At 36.7% G+C, this 21,421-nt stretch overlaps 3 protein-coding genes across 5 annotated transcripts; 1 reads left to right on the top strand and 2 right to left on the bottom strand.

The window, feature by feature from the left end:
• Positions 1 to 114: 114 nt before the first annotated feature.
• LOC18587509 (Protein kinase superfamily protein) lies at positions 115 to 4,505 on the bottom strand. The gene is made up of 10 exons (XM_007011318.3): positions 4,173 to 4,505; positions 3,796 to 3,938; positions 3,554 to 3,667; positions 3,079 to 3,267; positions 2,796 to 2,951; positions 2,121 to 2,386; positions 1,923 to 2,020; positions 1,646 to 1,824; positions 992 to 1,108; positions 115 to 577 (listed from the first exon to the last, which is right to left on the bottom strand). The coding sequence occupies exons 1-10, from the start codon at positions 4,387 to 4,389 to the stop codon at positions 398 to 400; spliced, it is 1,659 nt and encodes a 552-aa protein (XP_007011380.3). The 5' UTR covers positions 4,390 to 4,505; the 3' UTR covers positions 115 to 397.
• Positions 4,506 to 4,987: 482 nt separating this feature from the next.
• LOC18587508 (Nucleic acid-binding, OB-fold-like protein) lies at positions 4,988 to 7,445 on the bottom strand. The gene is made up of 4 exons (XM_007011317.3): positions 7,221 to 7,445; positions 6,756 to 6,831; positions 6,173 to 6,299; positions 4,988 to 5,437 (listed from the first exon to the last, which is right to left on the bottom strand). The coding sequence occupies exons 1-4, from the start codon at positions 7,332 to 7,334 to the stop codon at positions 5,215 to 5,217; spliced, it is 540 nt and encodes a 179-aa protein (XP_007011379.1). The 5' UTR covers positions 7,335 to 7,445; the 3' UTR covers positions 4,988 to 5,214.
• Positions 7,446 to 7,639: 194 nt separating this feature from the next.
• LOC18587507 (RING-finger, DEAD-like helicase, PHD and SNF2 domain-containing protein) lies at positions 7,640 to 21,389 on the top strand. Of its 3 annotated transcripts, none has more exons than XM_018129192.2 (20): positions 7,640 to 7,821; positions 8,109 to 8,937; positions 9,059 to 9,265; positions 9,439 to 9,500; positions 10,089 to 10,569; positions 11,469 to 11,669; positions 12,187 to 12,442; positions 13,455 to 13,695; positions 13,854 to 13,975; positions 14,057 to 14,638; positions 15,479 to 15,645; positions 16,024 to 16,240; positions 16,333 to 16,530; positions 17,177 to 17,293; positions 17,578 to 17,820; positions 18,121 to 18,325; positions 18,965 to 19,182; positions 19,333 to 19,484; positions 19,755 to 20,019; positions 20,894 to 21,389. In XM_018129192.2, exons 2-20 carry the CDS (start codon positions 8,117 to 8,119, stop codon positions 21,137 to 21,139), a joined length of 5,001 nt encoding a protein of 1,666 aa, XP_017984681.2. In that variant the 5' UTR covers positions 7,640 to 7,821; positions 8,109 to 8,116; the 3' UTR covers positions 21,140 to 21,389. The 3 variants fall into 3 exon arrangements, with proteins under 3 accessions (XP_017984681.2, XP_017984679.2, XP_017984680.2); XM_018129190.2 differs by having other exon boundaries at positions 13,455 to 13,698; positions 13,806 to 13,975; XM_018129191.2 differs by having other exon boundaries at positions 7,641 to 7,821; positions 13,806 to 13,975.
• The last annotated feature ends 32 nt before the right edge of the window (positions 21,390 to 21,421 follow it).

Raw genomic sequence — 21,421 nt, 5'->3', positions numbered from 1 at the left:
AGGAAAACATAAGATTTGGAACTCTATAACCAGCAATGATAAGAAGTTGCTTCTGGTAACCGTTCTCTAACCATAGCTGATGTCTTTAAGACCAATCATACGAGCTTCGGGAAGTTAAAATCAAACTAACGTAAGTCTTTTAAGATGATCAACCATGTGCTAAACTTCATACAAATTTTGAGTTAATCAGCAACTCCAACCCTGTATTAGGGACATAAATCTCTTTTCCAATTTCTGAATGTACTATATAAAACATACAGTAAACCCAACTATTCAGTACCCCTGTTTCTTTTTCCTTGCATATACATAAAGCTGTATGATAAATGGGGGGAAAGGTGAAAACAGAAGAAGAGAAATATAGGATAAATTGACATCAATACATCTACAATTGCATAATCTATTTGAAGTTGTCCCTATAGTTGCTTCTTCTATTCGACACGATGGATATCCTTTGGTCCTGAAGCATGTTCAAGTTGGGGGCCAGCAACCGCGTATACCGGTCAAAATATAGGAGCTGTTTCATTAGAAGTGCAAACTCCCTTGGAAATCGCAGTCCATATGATTCACTCACCCGAACCTGCACAGAGACAAAAAGATAGAAATGGCTAGAGATTATTATCACCATTAAGCAGATCCATGAAGGTCGCCATTACTCTTAAAGAACTTCAACAATTCACAGCAGAATAATTTGCTTCACTATGTGGTCAGGACCAGAGTGACTGTTACCTGATTCAAATATTCAGAAAACTCAAAAAAGTGAGCTACAAGTTTTCCTTTTTACTGAATGATAAGGACAGTAAGGGGCTTCCATCGATAGATCGGTAGGCCAGCAGGCAGTAACCAAAGGGATTTAATATGAGCCAACTAATAATATGCCAATGTTTATACATTCCAAGAACATGCCATCACCAGGTAAATATACCTAACAAACTACAGCAGTACTAGATCTCTACAAAAGGAAATTGAGACTCAATGTGAGAAAACCGCTTACCACATCAAGAAAGAGTGCATTCATCTGCCTCTCATCAACAATTACATTTGCAGAGACAGCAGTTGCATTTGTATTTGTCCCCCTAGCAGTGGCAACAACAATCTCCGTATCAAGTTCCTGCATGAATAAAGATGAAGCACTAATTTAGAATTTGAAAAAGGGAAAATTTGACCAGGAAATTCACAACAACAGATAACTAGTAAAGGGATCTTCGCTAGCACACATCCGTCAGCTATGAATCTTTCAGTAAAAATAATCTATTTATTCCTAAGAAAATAAGGGTTCTTTAGGTTCCCACCATTGAACAGAGATCCTTCATAATCCCCTGAACTTGACTATGTTTACGGTCAACAGAAGTGATACCTATAAAATTGATGGTTACTGTGTTCAAGGAAACAGTGATGCCTTAAGTCTTTGATGGTGCGCCAATAGCTTAGGTACCAATGGCTCAATTATCCATGGGTATTTAACAACAGAGTAGTCATGTCAGTTAAAGGGAAAGAAACATTAGGTTAACAGCAAAATACTTCAGCTGTTTAAATGGGTTCTCATAAGTGTTTGTGTGGGTGTGTGCATGCATGCACATGCACTTCTTAGGATATTATTTTATTTTGTTCACTTTTATATTTTGTAAGCATCTTGGTATATGCTTGCCTGTATAGATGAAAATATCTTTTCCAAGTCTCTTGCAAAGGCCTTAGCATCAACATCCTTATTGGTTGCTCCCATTTCAATCAAGGCAGCTGCCATTGACTCATACTCTTCAGTTGCAATAGATGCCAAAAACACTTCCATGGCAGCCCATGTTTTTGGTGATATGCGTCCAACAATACCTGTACATTTAAATAATGTATTGAGAAACACGATATTGCTTTCATGTGTAGATCAGATTAAAGTTGGATAAACTTGATGCAAAGGAAAACCAACTTACCAAAATCAAGAAATCCAATACGACCATCACGCAATAACCATAAATTGCCTGCATGCACATCAGCATGAAAGGACTCACAAGCAAGTAAACTACCAAACCTGCATATATTATTCATGTCAACAGCATAAGTGCTTCAACTGGAATCCTATGCCTCATATACGGACAAATTTCATAGTATGTGGATCATTGATGTCTTACCAGACATTAAGTGCAGTAATAAGACTATTCTCTGGGCTAGAGACAAGTGAACTTATAGTGTCTAAATCAGTAAGAGGAACCCCATATAGCCTCTCCATGGTTAAAACTCGTCGTGTGCTGCAATGGTTGTACACTCTTGGAGCTGTTGCCTGCCTTGTTAATCCCATGGCTTCAAGATATCTCCTGAAGGATTCAATATTTGCAGCCTCCTTATTGAAGTCAACTTCTTCAAGCATAGACTCCCGTATGTCTTTAACAATACCAACCTACTGAAAGGAGAAATATCTTATAATAAAAACATTTCAAAATCAGAACTTTACAAGAAAAGTGATTAATTAGAAGAGGACTCAATAAGATGCCAAAATATCCTAAGCTGCTGTTGTTTCAGTGATTAGTAGCAAACATGCTATTAAGTCAAAAGAATGCTAAGAAGCAAATCGAAAATTAACAAGCAAATCAATACCTCGGCACTGAGCAAAAAAAAAAAAAAAGAATCAAATACCTAGTCATGTAGGTAAGGTCTACCTCCAAAAAATAGTTCTGGTGTTCTATTCCCCTACCTCCAACTTAAATATTTAAAAATAAATAAATAAATAATAAAAAAGATAAGATAACAGCCATAATAATCAAATAAAGATGACAAGGTTATATGAAAGTTTGTAATTCCATTTTTACCAGTGAAGTACGGCTTAACTCAGGATTTAAGAACTCCAATATTCGAGCCACTACATAAATGAAGTTCAGGTCTGCCACCAAAATGTCCTCAATTCCAGGTTTCAACACCTTTATAACTACATCATCTTGGGAGCCTCTAAGCCTTGCAGCATGTACCTAGGCATGATAATGTACAGTTCTAATCAATAATTACACACACTTACTATAAATAACAAAAGTAATTTTGGGGACATATAAAGAAAGGGGAAGGGAGTGTTCTGAAAAAGAGAGAAAGATTTAAGACCTGTGCTATAGAGGCTGAGGCAATTGGTGTTGGATCAATATATTCATATATGCTATCAATTGGTCTCCCTAGTTCTTGAAGTAAGATCCTTTGGATGTCTTCATATGGAACTGCAGGAGCTCTATCAAAGCATTTCTGAAATTCTTCAACATACTCTGGTGGGAATAATGTAGGTGCAGATGCTACGAACTGGCAAAATAACCTAAGATGAGAAATTATGTAACATTTTACGCAAGAAGATTAACTGAAAGATATGACAATTGCAGTAGAAACAATTTTATTCAAAGAAGATTTAAGTTGGAAATTCTTTTTACACTGAATCACCAAAATTATGATGCCATCTCCCACAACATATCTAAGAAGTTGAGCAACTTTAATTGGGTATCAATGAACAATAATGTCATTTGAGTTCTATCAGCAGTTTATGATCAGTAAGAATCTTATTAAAAAAAAATAATCGAAGCCTACAACTTACCTGACCTAATTTGATATAGGTTGCACCCATACGTTCAAACAATTTCCTTAAGTAAAGTGGCGAAAGCAACCCAAGCTGCAATTCAGATGGTATCCGAGTAGATGTATTTGTGGACTGCAAATAATTTAGGGGAATCATAATTGCAAATGGTAAGGATAACCCAAGAACATGAGCATCTTTGAAAAAGAAAAGAAAGGCCCATGCAAGTAAAGCAAGTATCTTTAAAAGAAGAGGCAAAATACCCTAGAGACATCAGCAAGCCATTCCCCACCAACACCGACAAATGCTTGAATACCTTGAGCTAGTCTTAGGGCTCCTCGTGGACCTGTGCTTATAGATGTCCGGACAATGTCCTCCACCAATTGGGGTAAGTTCTCAATACTACCTGATAATGATATGAACACAAAACTATCATGGACAAGATTTATGGTAATCAAATTTTCCAATTCCAGAGCAGTAGCAGTAGCAGTGAATCCATAATCAAAGCTGAAATATTTGCACTTGTAAGGTGAAACAGGAGGAAGAAGAAGGGTACTAATCTAACAATAGTATAAAAGAAAGATGGATACTTGAATTATGTTGCAGAAAGGAAGGGCAAAGAAAGTGGTGGCTAACGTACTTTGGAAGCGAGAAGAGAATCGATCCTGTTCTTGCGTTTGAGAAGGTTGAGAGTTTTGGGCAAAAAGCAACAAGGCCCTGGATTTGGAACGCCCGTTTAGCTTCTTTAATCCAACACCCGACCTTCTTGAACAACCTGCTGCTGCTGCTGCTTTGTTAGGCAACTGAGGGTGATGAAACAGCGGCAATCGCCCGCTTCTAAATGTTGCAACCGCCATTTTAGTTGGTCTTTCCTTGTTTCTCTTACGACCTTAAACTTAAAGAGGATTTTTTAGAGAAAAACAGGCAGAGCTTTCCAAATTAAAATAATATCTACAACTGCAAGTCTTTGTCTTTGGGTTCTTAACAACACAACAGACGGCTTTGCTTTTGGTTTTAAAAGCATGACAGAGCTGATGCCACGTGGTGTGGCAGTTCCCGGAAACGTTGGCGCTTTCTGCTCCCCGCCAACTTCCATACATTTTTTGCTGGCACCCAATTCCTTGTCTGTCTTTCTCATTCCTTATAGCCTGCGTTTTAAATTTAAACGCAAGCGTTGCCACCGGAAGCAGTATCCATTGCCACCCCCTCCCCTCCCGTTTCCTTTACTGCTCCTTCACTTTCAAAGTCATAGTAGGAGCATGTAATTTTTCTTAGATAATTGAGATTTATTTGTTGAAAAGACACATGAACACCTGCTGTCAATTAAAGGTATAACAACAAAAACCCAGAGGCACTGAAAACAAAAGAATGGCCATCAACCTCCTTTCTTACGTAAGTAGTGAAAAATGAAGACATGCAAACTGAGGAACACCGGAGTTTAAACTTTAAGAAAACTGAATGAACCCTTGTTGCGGGTTGTTTTCTTTTCTCAACACAAGATTTTTCCTACATTGGGAACTATCAAAGATTACAATACAAGAAGCTGACACACATTTAATTGTGTAAGAACGTTTGGGTACTAGAAATGACCCACTTCATGTCATTTTTTTACATGAGAAATCAACAGTAAAAATTGGAAGATTGGTTTATCTTAGTTTATATTAGTATGTTATAATCATTAATCAATCAGAATCCGATCCTGAGTCTGATTCTCTGTCTGATTGCAGCTCAAATGGCTTGATTCTGTTCAGATTAGCTTCTAGTGGAGGAAGTCCATCATCATCACTTGACTCTAACTCATCCTCCACTTCTTGCTGGGAGGGATGTCTCTGCAAACATTCTGAGGTGGCACCACCATCATTTTCAACTAAATCATCCAGATTCGAGGATTTGAAATTTTCAGGCCTGCAATTGCAAGCAAGAATATCAGAAAAATAATTAAAACTCAATCTCAAGATTAGAAATTTGAGACCAGAGGACAGTTGAGTGGTAGAAGCAGGCATATCTGCATTAATATATAAGTCCTTCTAACACCTTCAAATTGCATGCTCCTAATTCTTTTGATGAGAGATTCATAACAGGAAACTATATGCAGAAGTATCTGGAGGTCACAACAATTTAATAGGATGGCAAGTGCACAAGTTGTAACTAACAAGCTCCTTAAGTTGAAGTCACATGCAAACCCTTCCTAAGGAAGAATTATGGGAGTTGCCTGATATGTAGAAAAACTGGATGGGGATTGAGTATCTTGAATTGAGCAGGTAAAGAAGGATTCAGTTGGAATTGATTTAGATAAGAACGCTATCAATAAAATCAGAATGCAGGACATTAAACATTGTCACCTTTAACTGACATGCACGGTTGGTTAGTCAATGAAGATAAATGGGCAGATTGCAAAGACTGATATAACAAGAAAAAGAATCAGGAGAGAGACCCTAGGCAATCACAAACATAAATGAAATATTGACCACCTCAAATTTGCCAGCCCAAGCAAATGCAGCACCCATCAATCAAACCTTTAGATTGTCTGGTTTAAATATCTAGAACCCAATTACTAAGACTAGAATAAGTAAAGATGCAAAACAATAGATTATGAAAAGTATTCCAACAAGCTAACTTTAAGTTGTTAAGAAAACACACCATTCTGGAGATTTCTGTAGTGCACGAAGTTGCTCATAGAACAGAACTTGAGAAACAATACATGCCACCTTGCTACCAGACTCAAGCGCCTTTTCTTTTCCACTTTCATCAACTACAACAAAACTCCCTAAAAATTGAAGAAGCAATCAAAACATATTGAACACATGTTAAAATAAGAAGAAAAGAAAACCCTTGACAGATTCATTAAGCCAAAAGTAATCACTTTCCTACAGTGCCTACAGCCAATGAGTTTTACTCCCAGGTTTAGGCGACTACCTAAAGAGAAAAAAGAAAAAAAAAATTGAGGAAATATGAACTACACAATGTAACTGTTGGATCTAAGAGGCAACCAATCAGCTGAACGGTTTAGCTGAGGAACTCATGAAGCACAGAGAAAAATATGACATCAAGAAAGGAATAAAAGAGTAAGAGTAACACACAATTACAAACCAAGTAATAGCAGATGATCACTGAGATTCCAAAATGACTGTAGATGCTTGTTGAGATTTTTGTATTTTCAAATGAAGCAAACCTTGATAAATTTCATTAAAAAAAGCTCAAGTGATATTTATTTGGAACAAACCTCGTTTTATCCACAAGCTCTTCTGAAATTTAGCTGGAAATAGTGCTAGTGATTTCCCTCCTCGAGCATCCACTACCTTAATAAGAAAACAACCATGACAGAATTGTAACAATTTTATCAAAAGAAAAAACCTTAATGAATGGCACCTGTGACATTAAGAGGAAGTTATGACAGAGTCGTTATGATACATTGTGCTACTCATAGAATATAGTCCTAACACAAGATATTACAAAACAAAAAATCTAATTTTTTAATGATTAAACTTCTCCTTGCATAAAATTCAGATAATCACAAAGCCCCATGCTTTCATCTAATAAAATAAGCGTGGCTTTGGTTGAAAACCCAGACTCAAGCTATGCATTTTGATAGCTTACTAACCAGACTTTAGCTGATAATCTATTTGCAGTATGAGAAAATTCTGAAGCTTAAAGACAGTAAATTTGTGAAGTGAAAAGCAATGGGTACCTCAATGAGATTGGATCCCCTTAAAGACAGCACTTGCATAATGCTTTGGCCATGTTGAAGGCTCAAGTTTTGGTCTTTTGCTGCCCTCTTTAGATTCTTCCTTCCCCCTTTCATTGCTTCTCCTTTCTGTAGCTGAAACCCTAACCCACAGTCTTTTTTCTTTTAGAAAATTTCTTTAGGGTTTTCTCTGATTGTAGTTAAAACTTGGGAGGGAGCAAGCAGAGGCAAATGTATTAACCAAGAGGCCGAAGGACAACCGTCTGGGTCTTTTGGTAATTCCATTCTGGAAGCTGTCACTGAAATAAATGACAGACCAATAAGATAAAAAAGCTTTCTTTTGGCGGTGTTGTGTTCCATTCGAATAAGTGAGTGTGAGTTTGGCCACGCCTTGCTTGGGAATTAGAAGTCCCATAAAACAAAACAAATCCATCTTCGAGTTACCGACTTTGGCAACTCGCACTTGGCGCGTGAGTTGCAGTCTCCCAGCAGTCTTGACTCGTCTGCCTATGTTCTTCCTTCAAACCTCACAATTCAAATCCGAAACTTTCTCCTTATAGCACCTTTTTCTAATGCAACCAAATTCTACCTTAACCTGTTCCAGGTATTGCTTTTGTTTCTCTTTCTCAGGTTTTATATTCTTTTCTCTAGCTTTTTTGCATTGTTTCCATCCAATTTGCTCCTTTTCCCGTTTATATTTCTGCTTATTTGATTGAGTTTCTTTGCTTTCAACTTTTGTTTATTGCTTTTGGCATGTGCTAATGATCTGGGTATGCCTTTGCATCAAAAGAACTTTGGCAGTTGCTTGAATTGGCTATTGATACACTCTTAAGCTTCTGGCTTTGTTTGCATTTTTTCTGTACGTTTATCTAGTTTCTATTTGGTTTGTAGTGAGAACAATGGGTAGGAAAAAGCAATCCAATCCACGTCGATCGGGCGCCTTAGTTATAGAGACCAATGGTAATGCCGAACCAGATTTGTACAAACAGGAAGCAAACCAAAACGGGCAAAAAGGAAAGGAGGAACTCGTGGATACAGAAAAACCATTCTTTGTAGAAATTGATAAGACTTCTTGGCATTCGGATGAGCATCTTGATATATCTGAGGTTGTTCTGATTGATTTGAATTTGAGAGAAGGGTTTGCTGGTTATAGAATCAGTGAGGACTTTTATGGGGACTCCAAGTACTCCTTAAGGTTTCGAGTTTGTAATGTCTGTGAGTTTATCAGTCGTATTAAACTAGGACATTGGCCTGTGTTATCTTCCAGTGATGTATCTTTGGAATTTGTAGAGAAAAACATGAATGATGGTGTGGAGATGGAATCAGTGATGTTATCTGGGAGTTTTGATGGTCTTGATGAAGGTATTTCTTCTCTTGTGCACTTAGCAAGTTTGAAATTTGTGACTTTGAGGCCAGTGATGGGAGTAATGCTTTCAGAGAGCTTGTCATCTCTCAGAGTGAGGGTGGAGATACTAAAGAGAGTTTTTGAAAATTGTGAGTCGCTCATGGAGAACACGAGGCAACTTTGGAAAAAGAGTATGATGAATGTCATGGCTTGGTTACGTCCTGAAGTAATGACTTCTGAGGCTAAGTATGGAATTAGTGAATCAATGAACATGGAAGTTGATGTGTATCCAGTGAAAGAAGAAGAAACTTCCCGACCTGGGAAACGTGCGAGGTTTGATGTTTCTGGATTTTACGAAGCCATAAAGCCATCAAAGTGAGTTGACCAATTATTTTATTGTAGATTTATTTAGTGGTGCATAACTGTTGTAGTTCCTTTCCAGCTTCCTATTGCGGTGCAATACTGAAATCAAATTACTTGTATATCTCCTGTGCAGAGAGAACTCAATGCTTGAGGATGAAATTCCTGACTTGGTCCCTGTTCTTAGACCATATCAGCGCCGTGCAGCTTATTGGATGGTACAAAGAGAGAAGGGAGATTCAAGAAGTCTGGATGAATGGGAAAGGAGCATGTTGTCTTCTCCATTGTGTATACCAGTGGATTTTCTGGATGATTATTCAAAAATGTACTTTAATCCATTTGGGTATGGTTTTCTTTCTTCAACTAGCATTGTACTTGAAAAGGATGTCCTTAAATTGTTTCTGTCAGTTGTGGCTTGTAGTTTTTCCCATCCCCCAGTACCACCCCCTAAAAAATAAAAATAAAAAATACCTTTTTATATCTTCACTTGCTTACTGTGTGAGATTATGTCTTCAGTGGAAATGTTTCGCGGCATTTGGAGTCCACTTCTCCATATGTCTATGGCGGTATTCTAGCGGGTAGGTAAGTTTGTTTAGTATGTGTCAGTTTTCCAGAAACTCTTGCAATCCTTGCAACATATTTATATTCATACAGTGCTGAAGTTTTAATAGTAATAAGGAATGTAAACTTTTGCATGCATAGCCTATCAACTTCTCAGGGGATTGAAAGTTTTCATTATAAAATTGATTCTCCCGCTGTGATCAATAGTTCAGAGACATAGCAATTTTGCCACAGTAGTTACAGTGTTATGCAATATAGACATCATTTCTGCATCTTTCACTACTTCAGCATCTCTCCGGTCGGTTCATTTAAGTTTGACTTGTATATGCCCAGATTTGTGAGATTGTGGTGCTCAAAAGTAACATGGGAATCTAGTCTTGCTTGGTTATTAGCCTACCTAGATATTGACACTACAAATTATTCCAATTCTTTGTATGCTACTGTCTGGTGCATGCTCCAAAAATTTTGGGGCTCTTTTTGGATTTTTAATTCCTGAAGAGTTTTGCTGATTTTCCTTTTATATATATATTGTTTAAAGCTGATATTTATCCACAAATCTGATTTCACTCTGCTTGCTTTGGTGGTGGTCATTATGAATATCACAGATGAAATGGGTTTGGGGAAGACTGTTGAACTGCTTGCTTGCATCTTCGCACACCAGAAGCCATCATCTGAAGGTGGTGTATGTAAGGATACTGAAGCAGAGGTTACTATGGATGAGAAAATTAGTCTCAGAAGGTTGAAAAGGGAGCGTGTTGAGTGCATATGTGGAGCTGTAAGTGAAAACCGCAAATATAAAGGATTATGGGTACAGTGTGACATCTGTGATGCTTGGCAACATTCAGAGTGTGTTGGTTATTCACCTCGAGGAAAAGCTCGTAAAGCCAGTGCAAGTGCCGATGAACAAGGACTGCAAAAGCCGAAAAGAAGGAAAGAGATAACCAATATTGTTGTCAGAGAGGGAGAACATATCTGCCAGCCATGTTCAGAGCTACTACAAGCTACTGACTCTCCCATTGCATCAGGTGCTACTCTTATAGTCTGTCCAGCTCCTATATTATCCCAATGGCACGATGAGATTATACGGTAAAATTTTTTTTCCTTGACTTCATTTTGTACACTTCCAAATTTCAGTATCCATAGGACTATAATAATATTAAATTTTGCATTGTCTTGGTGAGTAAACTTATGGTTTTGGAGAATGAAGAAATTTGCTTATCATTTTGCCCAATTTAACTTAATTCAATCTGATTGTAAAGGAAAGAAAAGTATTAAAATATATGAATGATCTGCTGATTCAATCAAACATGGTTTTCTATGAGCAACTGGGATGTTGGAAGTTATGGGCATATGACATCTTCTGATGGTAAGATAGAGCTCAAATCGATTAAGACTTTGTTGTGATCCTGATGCAACCTTTTCTCTATAAGGCCCTGATTAGAAGAATTAGTAGCCTCACCTCATCTGAACTCTGATCTCTCAGCATCAATTGTAAGACAACAAGTTTACAAGCTTGTGGTACTAAGGGAGGCCTTCTTTCTGGTCTGCCCTGAAGTCCCTTAAACTTGATGATTTCCTAAAAGGCAGGTGCCCAATATGACGAAAGTACCAAACAGATCTGGAAAAATGAGGATGATCCATGTGTAGGCAATTTATGAAACATTGATCTGTCAAAGTAACCTTCCATTGTTAATGCATTCAGGAAATTATGAGTCATTGGAGTTGAAATTGAAACCATAATATTGAAAATGAATCTACAAATCATAGATCAAAGCCAGTTTCATGCATGACATCTTAATTACTTTCATTTCGTTCTGATGAAAAATTGAAATATGTTGATAGATCTTATATGTGAGTCGATTTACTTGAAATAATATTTACATGTTTACAGGATTGTTGTATTGGATTACTTCATTCCCTTTAACTTTGATTTCATTAAAGAAAGGTACTTATATATGTTTCTTTTACTTTATTGTTATCCTTAGTCATACACGTCCAGGTTCCTTAAAAACTTGTGTCTATGAAGGTGTGAGAAACCCTTCTCTTTCAAATGCATCTAGAGTGGATATCAATGAACTTGTCAGTGCTGACATTGTATTAACAACATATGATGTACTCAAAGAGGACCTCTCTCACGACTCTGACAGGCATGAAGGTGATCGACGCTTCTTGAGATTCCAGAAGAGGTTCCTTCTTAACTTCTGATTTATTGTTTTTTGTTCAAAATGAGCATTTGATATCTTATTGGCTTTTTATTCAAAAGTGTCCTCAAGTTGTTACTAAAATACATTGCTTCTGAGATTGACTGGGTTCTTCGAATGCTTGGAGCTGCCTTCATGGACGTATCCAGGCTCTTCCAAAATTTTATTTTGACCTTTTTGTCAATGATCTTTCTGATTTCTTCAGTGCTTAATTGCTTACCTTCAATTTTTTTTCCCTCCAATCCCTGTAGTTTCTTTCAATATATATATATATATATATAATCACTATAACAACATTTAGTGCATTCTTACAGTAATTTTATGAAAAGAACTTGCTAGAGCAGCTTATATACTCCAAAAAGAAAATAGAAATAATTAGAAAAGATTAAATGAAATTTTCAACTAACAAGAATGTGCCTCTGTTGACTTAATATTCTAGCTCCAATCCTGGCTGCCTTGAAATTTAATGTTTCAAGATGATAACTGGCTGTCTTTTTGGTAGGTACCCTGTCATTCCAACTCTTCTAACCAGAATATTTTGGTGGAGGATTTGTCTGGATGAAGCTCAAATGGTGGAGAGTAATACTGCTGCTGCAACAGAAATGGCCATGAGGCTATATGCTAAGCATCACTGGTGTATTACAGGCACTCCTATACAACGCAAACTTGATGACTTATATGGACTTTTAAGATTCCTGAAACTAAGTCCTTTCAATGTTTCAAGGTGGTGGGTGGAAGTTATACGAGATCCATATGAGGTATGAAGTTATCTTAACTTTGTATGTATTCAACATTCACATATGTGCATGACGGCCTCCAATGTACACTTAAATAGGTGCCAATCTTTCTTATAATGGCAAATAAAGGCATTTGTCGTGTTATATAATATTATAATTTTGACATCACAAGCTGTCAAAAAATTTAAAATTTCTTGATGGCATGAGCTGCATAATAAATACTAACAAAAGCTTTTGGATGTAGTAGTTCTGATTATGTACCTACTAATCTAACAATGAGAAGTATGCAAGTGAATTAATATCTTCCAAGAAACTGGAACATCAGGAGTTTGCTCTGAAAGAACAGGCATGTAAAAGGTATGTGACATACGGCAGTGAAGTAGGTCATGCCATCTGAAGTAAATTCTTCCCCTAGCATAAAGAAGAATAAGAATGAAATCATACTTATAGATATTGTGCCTTGAATGTTGTACAAGTTCAGAGTCCTATAAAAGGGATGCTTTTATGTAACAAGAAGTAAGAGAACTAACCGGCTATCTTTAATCTATAAGCTTCTCCCTTCCAAAAAAAAAAACTATAAGCTTCTTTGTCTTCTATGAGCATTCACTCTTGATATAAGTTCTTTATAAGAACATTATACCCTGGGTAAAACAATAACTGTCTTAAATATCCCGCGCAATGTTCCATGGATGGTCCTTTTTGGATGATTTGGATTGCAATAGCTGTATAAAATTTCCCAATAATGTTCCATGGATGGTCCTTTGTGGATGATATTGCTTGTAGGTCTAAATTGTGTATGCTGCTAGCTTGTGACTGACATGTCTTTTAGAAATTTTATTTGAAAACTTTATCAGATACTGCTAGCAAACTATGACCTTACTGTTTCACCCACAATGCACTGTTCTTTGTGAATATTGACTAGCATCTTTTCACTGAATGTTCCTCTGGCTCTTCTTTAAATCCTGAAGTGGTTTTAAATAGTCTCTTACAGTTTCCAAATTTTTATTTTATATTTATTCTGCTCCTTTTGCAGAGGAGAGAAGGAGGAGCAATGGAATTCACACATAAATTGTTTAAACGAATCATGTGGCGTTCGTCAAAAGTACATGTTGCAGACGAATTGCAGCTTCCCCCTCAAGAGGAATGTGTGTCTTGGCTCACTTTCTCACCAATTGAAGAACACTTTTATCAAAGGCAACATGAAACATGTGTGAGTTATGCCAGTGAAGTTCTTGAAAGTTTGAAAGAAGATTTCCTGAAAAGAGAAGTCCCAGGTTGTTGGTAGTTGTACAATGACTTTATTTAAGAGACATTTATCAGTAATGTACCAACTTAAAGTCAGAAAATGAATTTAGGTCTTATATATTCATATTTACTTTTCTAGGTAGTATTTGTTCTGGTGTGACTTTCGATCCTCTCATTACTCATACAGAAGCTGCAAAGCTGCTGAACTCACTCTTGAAGCTTCGCCAAGCCTGTTGTCACCCTCAAGTAGGAAGCTTCGGGCTGCGTTCTCTGCAACAGGCCCCAATGACCATGGAGGAAATATTAAATGTGGGTTAAACATTTTGTGAAATTTGCTGCAAAAGCTTTTATTATTGGTACTTTACATTAAGAGTGATATTGTTTTTGAAGGTTCTTATAAGCAAGACCAAGACAGAAGGAGAGGAAGCGCTCCGGATGTTAGTTAGTGCTTTAAATGGGCTTGCAGGAATAGCTATAATAGAGGAGAAACTTTCTCAAGCAGTATCATTGTACAAGGAAGCACTGGATATCACTAAAGAGCACTCTGAGGATTTTCGCCTGGACCCTCTGTTGAATATTCACATTCATCACAATCTTGCTGAGATACTCCAAATGGTTACAAGCTTGGAGAAACTTCCAGTAGAGATGCAGCAGTTCTCTGGAAGCTCTGAGAAAGCCTCCAAGGCCCACGGTAATGAATTGTGTGATCAAAGTTCTGTGAAGAGCCAGAAACTTTATGACCAAGAGAATTCAGAAATCAATGCTGGGAATCTACCAGATATAGCATCTGACCTATCAGAAAATGGCATAAATAATGACCAAGATTCTAATGGTCAGTGCCACGTGTCATCCGGAACTTTAAACAAACAATCTTTGAGAATAGACTGTGAGAATTTAAAACAGAGGTACCTATCAGCGTTCACTACAAAGTTATCTGCAGCTCAGCAAGAGTTCAGGAAATCATACATGCAGGTATAATCCATGTTTTTCCTTAACATTTTGGTATGTGATACATGATAAATGTTGGACAATATGTATCATCTGCACAGCCATACTAGTTGAGATGTAGGTGTTGTCATTTGATGCTACTTGCCGATTGTAACTTACATGTCATGCTATATTCTACAAGTGTACTTTGTGCTTGTAGTACTTGCTCTCTCTCATCTGCATGCCCATTCAGTAGCATATTTGTGGCAATGTAATCAGCACATAGGGAAGCCAAAATGTAGTTGTTTCCTACCACATATAACCTCGAAAAATCAAAAATATTTTTCCAACCTCTTGAAAGGTCACTTTGCATAAACAGGACCATTATAGTTCACTCAACTCAACAAATAGGCATGATTGTTGCTTGCAGTAATATCAAGAGGATACAACAGGCAGTGCCTTGTTTTTCCTTATTGCTGCACTCTCCCACAAACACAGTTTTTTCTTTATTTTTCTGGAAAAGGATGGATTCTTTCCATGCTGGTGTATGGCCCTCTGAGGGTGTTTTCTCTTTAATCATGTCACAAGGTTCTAGTCAGGTTGGAATGATAGATTCCTGATGGCAACAAAAATCTGCTTCCAGAAGAATAGGTCATACCTTTATTGTTCAAAAATTGATTTTTACATCCTTTACATTGTCAATAAAGCCACGTCTTGATTTAAATTAAAATTATGGAATGTTCTATAGAACATGTTAAGCCAAAGGTGGTAATTGTCAGTTGCAATAATAGCCTTCTTAGTTGTAGATTTCTATATCCTGCTGTTTGCTTTGCAATTGTTTGTCATCTACTGCACTTTGGATGATTAACAATTATGTTTTTGCAGGTTTGTAATGCATTTAGTGATATCAAAAATGAAGATACAGTTTGGTGGTTGGAAGCTCTTCATCATGCTGAGCAAAATAAGGACTTCTCTAACGAGTTAATCAGAAAGATTGAAGAGGCTATCGCAGGATCTCTTAAAAATCGACGCTCATTGCGGATGTCTTCCTGGTTAGTGATGATCTTAGTTTTCAGAATTGCCTTTCCTGAGCAGTGCTGCGAATATTTATACATCATAACTTATTCTTTCTGCTCATTCAATTGTAACTTAAACCTGCCTTATTAATGCATGTTTTTCATTTCAAGAATCTGCTGATTTATACTGTTCAACAGAACACGTTTCATATATCATTTTTAATCAGAAACAGGTTTGCAGTTGCAAAATGGGGTTCTTCCCTAAGCAGGCTATTAAAATTTTGTTGCTTTTTTGCATTGTAATTAGTATATTGTACGTTTTTTAAAGTTTCTGATGGAATATATTGTAATAGTTATAATTTAATTAGATGCTATTTTCCAGATAGTGACCAGCTTTTATTGGGTTTATTACAGGTTTCAGAGTATTACTGCTCTAAAGTATCACATCCAGACTGGTTTAGATCTATTGGAATCTGTTAGGGCAAAATTGCTTGATCGACTTTTAGAAATTGATAAAACAATGGAAAGACCAAAAGAGGAAGATATTGACAGGGTGAGATACTGCCGTAATTGCCAGGTCCTTGGTGATGGCCCCATTTGTGTTCATTGTGAACTAGAGGATTTATTCCAGGTTTGCTTCAAAACTTGTTTGTTCTTGTTGATGTTTGACCTTACAACTATAAACTGTTTCACATTCTTTACATTTTTAACTTCTTGCACCAGGATTATGAGGCAAGGCTCTTTCGTGTTAACAAAAAGGATGGAGATATAATTATTTCTGCCGAAGAGGCAGTAGATTTGCAGAAGAAGAAGTCTGCCCTAAATCGCTTTTATTGGAATTTATCACAGCCAAATAAAAATTCAACTTTATCTGATGTTGATAATAAAGAACTGAAGAGAGATGTTCAAGAAACAATAGTGGTTGGTTACTTTATCTCATCTGAATTTTATTCTTTAGGTGTATTAGGTTTCACTAATCATGGTTGACAAGTTGATGAACTTGAGAATCTACATACTTGATATTGCTATACCTTACAGTGTTGAGCTCTAGCACTGGCCAACTTTATATCTTAATGCTTACCTTAGGCATAAGATTGTGACAGCTGCCTCTCTATCACATATTTTGTCATCACCGTTCTGATTTTATATGTTGTTTTTCTATTTTGGTTCTCTCCTTTTTAATTTCTTTCTAATTTATTTAGTTTTGGTCTGCTTCTTGTTGATATTCAATCTTTACTTGTCGATAATCACATGTGCCTAGGCCGACTTTCCTAGGATTTACAAAAGAACTGCTTTTCACCTACAGGAGTTTGATATCAAATAGCACCTGGCTGTATACTTGTCAACGCCAGGACACCATCTCTAAAATCATAGTTGTATTTTTAGCTATGGTCTATCAACTAGTATTAATCATGTTCCATAGCATATCTTGAAAACTGCATGAAATCTGTGCCATTGTCAATTTGAATTCCAAATTTACTTTCATGAACTTCAATACTGCCAAAGACAATATTCTTAAGTAACAAGTAGCTTTGACACTTTGTTCTCTTTATCTTATCATTTATAGGTCTCAAAGTCTCCCTCTCAATTGGAAGTAGCTCTTGGAGTTATAAAGAGCTGTTGCAAGGGTCAGTTAGGAAAGGAGGGTATGTTGGCAGCTACAAAACAGCTACATATTCTGGAGGTATGGTCTGGTCCATTCAATTATTTTTGTTGGTATTAGCTGCTAAACTGCCACTAATTGGTTTTTTTTTTTTTTTTTGGGGGGGGGGGGGGGGGGGGAGTGGTGGGGGGGACGTAATCATACCCAGTTGTTTCCTCATTGTATTAGCATGCTGTTTATATGCTTATGTTGTGAAGGAGTTCTCAGGTGATTTTGTCTCATGTAAATATCACGTCTTTTATGGAAACTGATTTTCCTGTTTTCCTTCTTTTGTCCCCTCCTACCTTTCTTGTAACCTTGTTAAGGGCATGAGGAAGGAATATCGGCATGCAAGGCTCTTAGCAATTGCTCAAGCACAAGTTCTGAATGCGCATGACGAAATCAAGATGGCAACCACTCGATTGCACATAAGAGAGGCAGAAAATGATAAATCTATTGATGCCTTAAGTCCAAATGAATTGGCTTCAGCTAGTGTGCAAAACACAAGCGACAAGTTCATGTCCTTGACTTTGTTATCAAATATCAAAGGGAAACTTCGTTACTTGAAGGTACCACAAAAATGTCTGCTGGAAATTCTTTATGGTCAAGTTTTACTTTGCCCATTCCTCTCTGTACACCACAGTTTGTTCCTTTGCAATCTTATGGTTGACATGTTTTAGCTCTGGCAGGATGAAATCATTGCTTGATTAGTTTCTTTTTATTATGGCTCTTCATAAGCTTTGGCCTGAAGGAAATCGCATTTCTTAATATTTGTTTTCATTCAACTTTTTCCTTGTGTCACGTCTTCCTATATTAATAACATAACTCATTTGCTGCTATTATACTTACTTTACATGAATTATTTTCAGGGGTTGGTTCTATCCAAAAATAAGTTGCCAATGGAAAGTTCTGATAATTCAGCTCTAACTCAAGATATGACTACCATGTCAACTTCCATAGAACAGAAAAGTACATGTCTACCTAAAGCTGATGGGGAAGCTTGCCCTGTTTGTCAAGAAAGGCTAAGCAATCAAAAGATGGTATTTCAATGTGGACACATTACTTGCTGTAAATGTAAGTTTTGGATCATCCCTATCTCCATGTCCTGATTTCTGACCTGCCATAAAAGCCATCTGCACTAAAAAAAACTGTTGGTGTTAAGGATATTAGCCTTGCAATGAAAATTAATGTAACAATGCTTCATAAACTACATACAACTGATACATGCTAGTCAAGGAAAATTCTGCACCACGGTCAGTCACTGTTAGTAATTTTCTGCCATTAGCATACATGGTGAACTGTTGAACTAGTAGCCCTTCTTTCCTCAGCTTATGTGGTGAACTGCATTCTCAGTTGACTGGATAACTTGGTAAAATCCTCCCAAAAATAATAAGGTTCTTTTAAGATATAATATTCACTGTCCATAGTCTTGTAAAAGATCTTCCAAAAGCCTTACTTCGAACATAATGTCATTTGGCACACCTGTCAATATCCACGCCTTGTCTGTGAAATTACTTGAATTGACAAATGGTGTCTCATCAATTGTCAATATCCGTTCTTTTATTTTTTTTAATTTTATTTGCAGTTTGTCACCATTTTAGGGTGACCTGTCATGTTTCCATTATTATATCCTATTGATTTATCATATTGACTATTTTATTTGCTTTGAACTTTTCATTTTATCCGTTTGCACCTCATGCTTCACTTTTACAGGTTTATTTGTAATGACTGAGCAAAGATCACGTTATTGGAATAAATCTCAAAATAAGTGGGTAATGTGCCCAATATGTAGACAGCACACAGATGTTGGAAATATTGCTTTAGCAGATGATAGACAAATTAAATCACCTAACTCTGCCATCCTTCACACAATTCAAGGTGGCAACAATGGTGAAGAATCTTTGACCGTTCAAGGTTCCTATGGAACAAAGGTACATTTCCTAGTATTCTTTTTCTTTTTGAGATTGCACAACTTCTTTCATGGTAGAAAAACTTGCAGTGAAAATGAGAAATCTACCAGCTATTTTTATCAGGACATCTAGATGACCGTTGTGGTAAACTTGTTGTTGATGATTGTACAGATTGAAGCTGTTACAAGAAGGATATTGTGGATTAAGTCTGCTGACCCAAAAGCTAAAGTTCTGGTTTTCTCTAGTTGGAATGATGTTCTCGATGTGTTAGAACATGCATTCACTGCTAATGACATTACCTACATCCGAACGAAAGGGGGAAGGTAAGAGAATCTGTTTATCAGCTTGCTATTTTACTATATCATTGCTGATTGATTACCTGAAGAGTTATGAAAATGCCTTGAAAGGTGTGCCACCCTAGTACAAGAGGTGAAAAGCTTGGCTCTTCTGCAGTGGCTGTTTAGATCCTTTAGTTTCTGCTTTCAAACTGTAGCCTAATTAGATTATTAGTTAAATATTGTAAGGCGCTGTCATTATCTGGAAAAAGAACTCAGTTATCAGATTGATTGAGTTATTAAGATTTGCAATTACAGGAAATCACATGTTGCCATCAGCGAATTTAGAGGACAGACAATTGGTGAAAAAGGAATCCAGAAGATACATAAGAAGAAGCCAGAACCCAAATTTGTTCAAGTTTTATTGATTTTGATCCAACATGGAGCAAATGGCCTAAATCTTTTGGAGGCACAGCATGTTATTCTTGTGGAACCACTACTCAATCCTGCAGTAGAAGCACAAGCAATCAGCAGGGTACATCGAATTGGGCAGGAGAATAGGACGCTTGTTCATCGTTTTATAGTATGTGTATTTACCTATCTATTGAGTATTATATGACTGCAGTGAGTGCATGTTGCTGCCTTTGTGTGTATGTGTGTATGGATTTTGTTGAGTGTATGATTACGTCTCCATGTTGCAAGTACCTTTGAGAGTGCATATAGAAATGTTTTAAATTTGCATTTAGGATTTCTTGCTGTATCTCTCCGCCCAACAATTGACTAGTGAAATTTATATGATAATAAAAATCATACTCCATGAGATTTACCAGATTAGTGCCAAATAGGTTTATTCAGATGAAATATGAGGGGCACATCTGAAGTTGTTTAGTGTTTCAGGCAGGCATAAGTTCACTTTTCTTGTATGCTGATCCCATTATATTTTACCGTTAATTTTTCATACGTTGTTATCATTAGTTGCTCTGGGTCAATTTTTAGAAACTACTATGTAGGTTCAGCAGTGAGTGTTTGGTTCATTTTAATTCCTTCATTTCTCAGTTATTTATAAATGTTGTGTGTGAGTGCATATGTGTGTAACTATAAACTCCATGTTATGTTTCAAAAAAAAAAAAAAAACTATAAACTCCATGTTTTATCCTTGTTCATCCTCTAAAATTCTGAAGAGGTTTTTGTTTAAGAAGCTCATTGGACAAGCACCCAATTTCAGATTATCAGTCATTCTTTCTCATGAAACCTAAGGAGGCTTTCAATACTCTCCCTAGTTTAATGTTGAACAATGGCATTCAATGATTTATATCTTAGAGTTCAACATAACCGAACATGATAATCTAAGATCCTAACACATTTGCTTCATTTCATTTTCATTTTTAAATTCAGATCATTGGCTTCTACATGCATGGTTTTCTGGCCTTATGTGATTTTTATCTTTTTGATATTAGGTTAAAAACACAGTGGAAGAGAGCATATATAAACTAAACAGAAGCAGGAACTCTAGTGGCTTTGTTGGGAACACCAGGAATCAAGACCAGCCTGTTCTGACACTCAAAGATGTGGAATCCCTCTTTGCAGCAGCGCCCAAAACTGATGAAAAGCCGACTGAAAGTGAAAGTCTGAGAAACTTGCCTCCTTCCGTGGCTGCTGCTATAGCAGCTGAGAGGAGACTCAGAGGAAACCCAACTGCATGATGTTCTTTCTGATTGAGCTTGAAACTTCTTTAGAGCAATGACCAGTTCCATCAGGTAGTTAAAATAGTAGTAGAAATTCATTTTTAGGCTTTTGAATTAAGGTTCATATTTGGTCTTCTCCCATTAGCGCTTTGAGCTTTCAATTGCAGAGACTAATTGGATTCAGAGTGTTATGTATATAACTAATTTAATAAGCTATGCAAATGCAGGTCAATTTATTCATAAATAAACTATTTTGATGCTTTACAAACAGAGCTAAAAATTATCATAAATAAACTGTAC

This window comes from Theobroma cacao, chromosome 10 (assembly GCF_053813885.1).
Source record: "Theobroma cacao isolate CCN51 chromosome 10, ASM5381388v1, whole genome shotgun sequence".
In the NCBI taxonomy this organism is placed as follows: domain Eukaryota; kingdom Viridiplantae; phylum Streptophyta; class Magnoliopsida; order Malvales; family Malvaceae; genus Theobroma; species Theobroma cacao.
This window is presented reverse-complemented; position numbering and strand designations above follow the sequence as displayed.